The sequence below is a fragment of the Rhipicephalus microplus genome, chromosome X (assembly GCF_043290135.1).
Source record: "Rhipicephalus microplus isolate Deutch F79 chromosome X, USDA_Rmic, whole genome shotgun sequence".
Lineage (NCBI taxonomy): Eukaryota > Metazoa > Arthropoda > Arachnida > Ixodida > Ixodidae > Rhipicephalus > Rhipicephalus microplus.
Window position 1 is genome coordinate 417,194,569 of NC_134710.1, and position 9,957 is coordinate 417,204,525.

At 43.1% G+C, this 9,957-nt stretch overlaps 1 protein-coding gene across 14 annotated transcripts in view; it reads left to right on the forward strand.

Moving 5' to 3' along the window:
- The window catches only part of LOC142776506 (uncharacterized), a 243,424-nt gene that overhangs the window by 54,382 nt on the left and 179,085 nt on the right, over nt 1-9,957 (forward strand). For 7 of the 14 annotated variants that reach the window (XM_075880306.1, XM_075880302.1, XM_075880300.1 and 4 more), the window contains exon 5: nt 9,462-9,554. The exons of 6 other annotated variants lie outside the window; for them this stretch is intronic. In XM_075880306.1, coding sequence (XP_075736421.1) covers nt 9,462-9,554 — 93 coding nt within the window. Of the gene's footprint in view, nt 1-9,461; nt 9,559-9,957 lie in introns of all 14 variants that reach the window. One more of the 14 variants, XR_012887585.1, reaches the window with a different exon arrangement.

The window sequence follows — 9,957 nt, forward strand, 5'->3', positions numbered from 1 at the left end:
TACAAGAAATGAACTTTGCTAAGGCACGTTGCCGGGCTAGTTGGTTGGGATTCATCATTTTCACTGGTATAGCGCACCACGACAAGGACACACACAAAGGAGAGATGCACACACACACAGCGCTAACTTGCAACTAATGTTTTATTTGCGATCACACACGCTGTTTGTATAACAGGAGACGGATAAAACATGGATAATGTCACGTCAAGAATACAGCACAGCCCATTCACGTGTCATCACCGATAGCGACAATCTACACAAGCCCGTCAAAGTGAAAATTCCAGATACTTCTTTTCTTTAGATGATAATGCTATGGAAGCCACACTCACACATTTTTCTTTCATTTTGTCTATTTCAAAAGCTTCAATAATTTCTCGTGTGGTTCTGTCACGGGCCTTAAAGAGTATACGGGTGTTTTGGAACATAGGGACGCAACCGCACCTCTGACAGTGAAGGGCCAAATGACCACATATAGCTTTTTCTACATTGTACTTGTGCTCCTTTAGTCTTTCATTCACACACCTTCCAGATTGGCCTATGTATTCGCAACCGCAAGTCAAAGGAGTGCTATAGACAACACCACAACAACAATTCACAAATTTCTCCCGGTGCTTAATCTTACAAACCTGTTTCCCGCTACTCTCTGCATTGACCTTTTTGCACATTCCTTGCGACTTTTCGGGAGCAGGAAACACTACATCCGCACCCGCCTTCCTTGCTATCCTTCGCAAGTTATGCGAAATGGCATGCATGTAAGGCACTACAGCAACCTTGCCTGCCTTAGTGGCGGTTGCCTGGTCTTTGCTGTTTGCCCTTCCTTTCCTGCTTATACATTCGGCGACAGCGGTCAACAAGTGCAAGGGGTAGCCAGAGTTTAATAAACGTTTTGCTTGAGCCCACAAGCTCTCATCAAGCTTGTGGTGGCACGACTTCATCAGTGAATTCTGAAAACAGGATTTTATCACCGCACGCTTTACCAATTTCGAATGAGCGGACGTGAACGGAAGAACCGGTTTATTCTCTCGCGGTTCATAGCTCCAGCATACTCTTGCTGGCGAAAAATACAGCACGAAAGTGCCAGCACGGAAGTGCCAGTGCCGAAAGTGCCTTCAAGTGCCTAATGGTCTCCTGAAAAGCATATCTGACACTCGTAGGACGGACACGCATGAGAACGTCGACACCTTCAGATACACACCTGTCAACGTCACCTTCAGGTACTTGTTTTGAGACATTCCGAACCATCCCTAGAAGTTCGGGGCTAGATTTTCGCGGCTCGACGGCGAACTTTGGTCCACACTTGAGTACCTGTCGCACTTTGTCGGGCAGGTTCACATCACCGATGACGTGAAGAGGATTCGATGGTGCGGGGGGCTTCTTTTGTACTTGCGTCCTCAGCCCCTCGACGTTCTCATGCGTGTCTGTCCTACGGGTGTCAGATATGCTGTTCAGGAGACCATTAGGCACTTGAAGGACAATTCGCTCGCGCTACTTCCAGCCGATAAAGACGGTGGCTTTGCGGTTATGCGTAAGTCATTGTATCGAGCGAAGGCATCAGAGGCCATCAATTCTGTATTTGATACTCATAACAATATTTCGTTACAAAAAGTGCGAACTGCCGCGAAGAAGCTATGCAAAAGCTTTAATCGTGAAGGCCTGGTTAGATCAATCGAGAAGACAAAAAAAGTGGATCTTGATATCTTTTTCACGGCAAAGACGCATAAAGTTGAATGCCCTTTCAAAGTGATCATCTCAGAGAATGAATCCTGGCAAAAGTGCATCGCGTTATTTCTACAAAAACATTTGAAGTTGATATCTCTTGACGACCCCTTTTTGGTGAAACAGTCGGAACAAGTACTAGACTTTCTTGCAGGCAAGAAAAACGCCGACCTTTTAGCTTTTTCGATCGACGTTAAGGACCTTTATTACACCCTCCCTCAGGCAGAGTTGATGGCGTGTGTATCGGAAGGTATAGACAGAGTAGGAGCGGTTGATTTTCAAAATACTGCCGGTCTGTCGAGTGATCAGTTTTTAGAGCTCCTTTACTTTTATCTTAACTCGACCTATGCGACGTGGAATGGAAACACTGTAAAACAAAAGAACGGGATATGTTTAGGTTCCTGCATAGCCCCGTACCTGAGCGACCTGTTTTTAGCAAAACGTAACAAGGTCCTTGACGAACGTATGAAGCACAGTGACGTTATTGCTGTTTTTAGATATGTAGATGACTATCTGATCGTTGCCAATAATGATCTTAACAATTTTGACGCAGTTGTCACTGAAACTCTAACCATGTTTTTGACAGTGTTATCTCCCTTGGTGCTGACGCATGAAGTACCACATGACAATTTCATAAGATTTCTTGACCTCGGGCTGTATTTTTCGCCAGCAAGAGTATGCTGGAGCTATGAACCGCGAGGGAATAAACCGGTTCTTCCATTCACGTCCGCTCATTCGAAATTGGTAAAGCGTGCGGTGATAAAATCCTGTTTTCAGAATTCACTGATGAAGTCGTGCCACCACAAGCTTGATTAGAGCTTGTGGGCTCAAGCAAAACGTTTATTAAACTCTGGCTACCCCTTGCACTTGTTGACCGCTGTCGCCGAATGATGTATAAGCAGGAAAGGAAGGGCAAACGGCAAAGACCAGGCAACCGCCACTAAGGCAGGCAAGGTAGCTGTAGTGCCTTACATGCATGCCATTTCGCATAACTTGCGAAGGATAGCAAGGAAGGCGGGTGCGGATGTAGTGTTTTCTGCTCCCGAAAAGTTGCAAGGAATGTGCAAAAAGGTCAATGCAGAGAGTAGCGGGAAACAGGTTTGTAAGATTAAGCACCGGGAGAAATTTGTGAATTGTTGTTGTGGTGTTGTCTATAGCACTCCTTTGACTTGCGGTTGCGAATACATAGGCCAATCTGGAAGGTGTGTGAATGAAAGACTAAAGGAGCACAAGTACAATGTAGAAAGAGCTGTATGTGGTCATTTGGCCCTTCACTGTCAGAGGTGCGGTTGCGTCCCTATGTTCCAAAACACCCGTATACTCTTTAAGGCCCGTGACAGAACCACACGTGAAATTATTGAAGCTTTTGAAATAGACAAAATGAAAGAAAAATGTGTGAGTGTGGCTTCCATAGCATTATTATCTAAAGAAAAGAAGTATCTGGAATTTTCACTTTGACGGGCTAGTGTAGATTGTCGCTATCGGTGATGACACGTGCATGGGCTGTGCTGTATTCTTGACGTGACATTATCCATGTTTTATCTGTCTCCTGTTATATAAACAGCGTGTGTGGTCGCAAATAAAACATTAGTTGCAAGTTAGCGCTGTGTGTGTGTGCATCTCTCCTTTGTGTGTGTCCTTGTCGTGGTGCGGTATACCAGTGAAAATGATGAATCCCAACCAACTAGCCTGGCAACGTGCCTTAGCACAGTTGAGGTTATGTCTTGGGCCCCATAACACTTTGTTAGTTTTGGAACAAAGTTTCTCTATGGAAAGATTCCAGTGCAAGTCGGGCATAAATATCAGGCCTAGATATGTATTGGTGAGCTTGAAGAAGTTAGTGACCGTTAATACTGTAAGGGTAGTTCAGAATGCTCTTATTTTGTAGGGAATGGTCACTAATACAGTTTTTGCTGAGTTAAGCTGCAATTGCCACTGGTCGCACGAGTTCTTAATTCTTACTAAGTTGAGGTTAAGTTCAGCCTGGTCACTCAGTGATTTTATATTCTTGTACAGGATACAATTATAAGCAAAGATTTTTATTTGGGTTGTAATATATTTTCACAGATCATTTATGAACACCAGGAACAGGAGGGGCCCCAAGACTGGGGAACCCCAGATACCACAGCAGATAAACAAGATTGGTGATGTCCTACTTGGACATAAGAACGAAACCAGCAGTTTAGGGCAGAATTTTTTATGGTAACATCGATATTAATTAAGAGCTTCTTATGAAGCAACTTATCAAAAGTCTTTGTGGAATTTAAAAATAATGTTACGTGAAAATGACACGAGGCGTGTCTATTTAAAATCTATATTTAAACTGATGCGTATGGCGTCGGCTAAGATGGAAGCAGCACGCACAACCAACAGACCACTTCCTCGTTGTCGTCTTCTGACTGCTGATACGTCAGCTACGTAGCATTACCCCCCCCCCCCCCCGGCGGTAAAAGCGCCGTCTCGGTGCACATTAACTACGGTCTTCAGTAGGCAGGTGGTAAGGTTTTAGCCTGCTGACGTGCACAACATCACTGTGTGTGGTTGCAGGCAGACTTGTGGTCTCAGATGCAGGAATGATCTCATAGGTGACGTCGGTTACCTGGCGGATGATACGGTAAGGACCCATGTAGCGAGACAATAACTTCTCTGATAAGCCAACTTGACGAACTGGACACCACAGGAGAACAAGAGAACCGGGTGAGAAGTGAACGTCAGCATGCCGGCTGTCGTAGATGGCTTTCTGGGTGGCTTGCGAAGCCGAAAGTCTGGAGCGGGCAATCTGACGTGCGTGGTCGGCACGAGCAATAGCGTCGCGTGCATATTCGGTTGACGGCGTTGTAGCGGTTGGAAGTACGGTGTCGAGTGGTAACGTCGGATCACGTCCATAAAGCAAATAAAAGGGTGAATAACCAGTGGTGTCGTGGCGCGAAGACTTGTACGCGAAGGTCACGTGAGGTAGCGCCAGGTCCCAGTCATGGTGGTCGGAGGACACGTACATCGCGAGCATGTCCGCTAGGGTCCGATTTAGCTGTTCGGTAAGGCCATTTGTTTGGAGATGATAGGAAGTGGTCAGCTTGTGGTGCGTCGAGGAAGAGCGCAGAAGATCGTCGATCACACGGGACAAAAATGCGCGGCCATGATCCGTGAGTAATTGGCGAGGAGTGCCATGGTGTAGGATGACGTCGTGGAGCAAAAAGTCCGCAACGTCAGTAGCGGTGCTGGTGGGGAGCGCTCGAGTGATGGCATACCTAGTCGCGTAGTCTATAGCAACGGCGACCCACTTGTTGCCCGATTTCGACTCTGGAAAAGGACCGAGAAGATCTATACCAACACGGAAGAAAGGTTCGGTTGGGATGGAGATCGGTTGAAGAAGTCCAGCCGGGGGCGCAGTAGGTCGCTTCCTACGTTGGCATTTATCGCAGGAGGACACGTATCGGCGAACGGACCGGGCGAGACCGCGCCAAAAGAAGCGGCAACGCACGCGATCGTACGTCCGAGATACACCTAGATGACCTGCAGTTGGTTCATCGTGAAGCTCAGTTTGACCACAGGTAATAATTGTGCATGACAGGTCATGTACGAGCTCAATAACCTAAGTAATGATAGGTAACGCTTTTCTAAAACCATGTTGACTGAGAAAAATTAGGTTATGTTCATCGAGATAGGTTAACAAGTGCTTTGATAAAATCTTCTCTAATATTTTAGAATAGGTACCTGTAATTGATATAGGTTAGTAATTGCTGGTGTAAGATGTAGAACCTCACCTTTGTGTATGGGCACAATTTTCGCAAGTTTCCAAGCTCTGGGAAGAAAGCCACCAGTAACAGATGATTGAAAAATTGATGTTAAAAACTTTGATGACCATTTGGCATATCTATAAAAAAATTTATTGGGGATAAATCATAATATAGTGCATTCAGTAGTGCTTAGCACTCCAGTGACTAATGCTTTCACAGGGCGACCATTTTCACTCATGGCAGGAGCAGTAGTGAGCGAAGCTGATGCACCATATGCCTGATCCAAGTTGAAGTATTGATAAAGGCTAACAATGCGCAGGACTGTCAGGACTTCTGTCAGTTTGTGCGAGCTGACTGAGGCATTTTATATGTGGTTTGCTTCTATCCATGAAAAAAAAAGCTGTACATTTAATGGTTCGTTTTTTTTTTTGTTGAACACATTATTAATGAGGATTAACATATAAGGATGCTAAGAGAAGTGATTGTAGTGAAAGTGTGAAGAAAGAAAAGTGGGCGACGAGATAACTTGTTATTGGTGTGATTCGAAACTATGACTTCGGAATAATGCTTCCGGTGCTCTACAACTGAGCTATGGTGGCAGTCATTCCCCTATCCACTTTGTATGGTATAATATATGTACATTAATAGTGGAAGTGCCACTCAGTGCAGTCAGTTGCCTTTGCAGCTATTGGCATCACTACCTGCTAGTTATCATTAATATTGTTTCAAACAAGAGGTACGACTTCAGCAAAGTAAAGCGAGTGGCATCACAGGCTCAGTCCGCTGTGAAAAATAAATAAGGGCTGCTTTCTGGGTGACTACATACAGAGTTGCTGCATTTTTATGTGTGTCCATATTAACTATATCTACATACATGTGTCATGTTAGAGCATATCTTAAATTGATGTAAAATAGTTTTGTCTACAAAATTTATCTTTGAAGTTGAACTTGTATGAATTATATTTTGAAGCTGTTGAAGAAGAGAAAATATTACAAATAAAAATTTAAATATATAGTAAAACCTCATTATTTCAAACGTGATTATTTCAAAGTCCTGCTTAATTCAAAATGATTCTGTGGTTCCGTATTTTTTATGGTAAGTCTGAGCAGATAACTTGAAGCGGTAATCAGCACTAGTCCGGTTAATTCGAAAACTTTGGGTATCATGTGCCAATTCCCAATCCCTCTTTCGCCCCAAATTCGCTGAAACGACAGCCCTTAAGAGCCACAAGGCAACGCAACATGGCGATACTAATGATTGGCAGCGAGAGCACTCCATTCTTGCTAGTTCAAGCGCCAAAAAACAGAGAGAGAGAAGAAAAAAATCAGTCTCATCATCAACCATAACGTGCGCCTGCAGAAGACAAGACATGCTTCAGTGCAACACAGCAGTGACACGCGAGCAGCATGTTGTATGTTTCTTGCAACATGAGTGCGTCATAATTTACCAATTCTTCCTGGGATTGTAAAAAATTTAATAAAGGACAGTTTGACGAAATTTGCTATGTATGCAAACTTCCAATTGCCAGCTGCTCTAGCAATTTGCGCACTTGCACTGCTGGCAGAGTTCATGTGTGCAACGCCTACTTCGAAAACTAAGTTCGAAAGCTCCATTGATCATGTATTCTAGTCAGAACATATTGGGAGTTCTGTCATAGTGGCATTTATTAAATTCATTGTTTTATCAGAAAGAATGGGCAAATAATCGCATCATGACGTGCTGACGCAGCGAGGAGCATGTGACGTACTGTCCGCGTGTCACTACTGTATTGGAGTGAAGCATGTCTTGTTTTGTGCCGGTGTGTAATTCAGTTGATCACAACAGCGGTTTCCTTTTTTTTTCTTTCGGTGACAGCAGCGAGGCCTGCAGTTCCTCTGTGTATGCAGCAAAATTAAGACCAGGTATTGTGAGAAAACATAACCCTTGGAGTCGTAAGCTAGCCGGCACAGCAATCACGTGCAGATTGATAATGCGGAGGGCCCGGTTAAAAAAAAAATAAGGGGGCCCCTCATCTCGCCCCCCTTTTTTCTCACTTTCTCATCTTGTTATGCTTGAGACTTTACACTTTTTAGATTTAGATTAGATTTTTTTACTTAGATTAGAAAGAACACAAGCCATATTTACTCTAAGCCTCTCTGTGGCATTTATTTATTATGACCTGGGCATCTTCTTTCTTGCGGAGCACGCGGAGAAATTTTCATCGTAACAATTAACTATATATCAGGAGACGAAGACACATGAATAGCTTTAAGATTTGTCTGGTTTGTTGGATCATACTGAAAGAAGACAAAACTGTACGAGAAGTTAAGACAAAAAGAAGGAATGCATACTACACTTAGAAGTGCAGACCAAACACCGTGTGTGTATCTTACATTCATCTCAACCTATAGCATTGTTTACATTTATTTCAATGGAGGACATCTTTTCTCAAAAATCAGGGAGCACCTTTGTGAAAAAATAGTTACAGCATACCCAGGGAGTGAATGATGAGTGGGAGAAGTGCCCGTCCGTCTGTTCGTCCACCCGCTTCTATCACACCGCTGGATGAACGGATGCTTCGCCCCGCTCATCATCATTGACTTTGTGGTTATACTGTGAATTCCCTATTACAACAGCACCATCTATCCTTTTTAATCGTCAACTATAAGAAAACCACCAAGGCCATTTAGTGATATTATTTCCAAGGACATATACACACCACGCAATCTTGTGAGCAATTTGTAAACTAGAGGTGGCTATATACATACTACATACAAATGGAGGAGGGAGCGACCCCACACCCTAAGGAGCTTCGCCCCGAAAATGGGTTCTATCTGCTCCAGCTTCACTGATTCAGCAGCGCACGATTTGGTTATCTACGTGTGAGCACTGCCGAAGTTGAAAAGTGGGCCTTTTTCAAAAACTGTTCGCACGTACATGCAGTAAGTACACTACCAGTCGTCTAGCTACTTTTTATTTTATGCAACAACACACATTTAAGCTCATCTAAGGCAGCATTTTGATATAGGGCTGTTATGCATATGGTATATGCCTTCTAACCAAAACCAGTAATACTGATGGTTTAAAATTAAAATATTTTTAATATGAGAAAGGGGTGGGCCAAATTTTTCGCAAAAGGTGGCACCTATGAAAATGAGATTCATGTAGACCTTTCACAAGACGGCTCTAATGACACTTGACAAAAGAGCACACATATTTTCATTTATGCACAAATAATTCGCTTTTAAACATGTAATAGTTACATTTTTACAGGCAATATTTACTTTCATAGAGCTATAGGAGAAGAAAACACATTCATTGCACGCAGCTGTTCTGCAAAACTGCGCAATATCTTGATATCTTTACGAAATATTCTCTCTTAAACTATACGTACCTATTAACATGTTCTTTGTTATCAATATTTTTTTAAGGAGAGAAAGAAGGTATGTACAGTTTCACAAGCATTTTTATTCCTTTTGCTGGGTCAGTATGTTGATGAGCTCTTCAATATTTAGTACCCTCCTAAGAATTTCAGTCTCTATGCACAGCAGTGACAAATCACTGAGGTGGCCGTGGGCGATTGGAAGGTTTTTATCACAAACTACAGAACTGTGAGCAGACTTCGAGATTATGCAAGTTATGCTACGAAAAACATCTTAAACCATGTATGTTAGTATTGAAATAGAAAATCTGTTCTATCAGCAGAATTAAACAGAAGGGTTAAACTATTTCGAACCAAACTAGGAAGTCAGCCATTTTTTCTGGCCCTTGGGGGGGGGCACCCTAAAACCCGAGGGCTCGGTTCATTTGAACCCTTTGAATCCTGGATAATCTGCCCCTGGCAGTAATCGATCAGCCCCGATTACTAAGAATTACAAATTTCTTCCATCCCACTTTTTGTATGTTCTGTTAATTTGAAAACTCGCTTAATCTGAAGATTTCTGGTGGCCCTATTGACTTTAAATTAACGAGGTTTTACTGCAGATTTCTGCACCTAATTTATCGCTGTGCCCTCCTCCCCCACCTAGACAGCAGACGAGTCCCACATATCACTGGCGAAATGGAGGTCACCCTATGTCTAAAAAACACCTCAACCATGCCATGGGATAAGACATATCTGTGCAAGTATGCTCTGGCTGTTTGAAAACCTTCCTAGAATGCATGCCTACTGCAGTTGTGATGTGCTCAATATGCTAGATTTTATCATATTTCAAATATGCAATGTGCCTTTGTAAGACAGTACGCAAAAACCTTGGCTAAACGTGACTGTAACGTAGAAAGCCTGGTCGGATTTCCTCTCAAATTGAAGATCTATATTATTTATTTGCATCTATCTCAATTTTTTGCGGACGCACAATGTCGATTTTTTGCTCAGAACCAACAACGCCAGTGCCTGCACTGACACTGATGCGACACAGGCTTTTTGATGCTGTTGTCTTAATAAAGTTTGCTCTTTGGGTATTTAATTCATGCATCTATCACATATTTTTCTGTTTTCTGGTGTATTCTTGTCCCATTACTCTA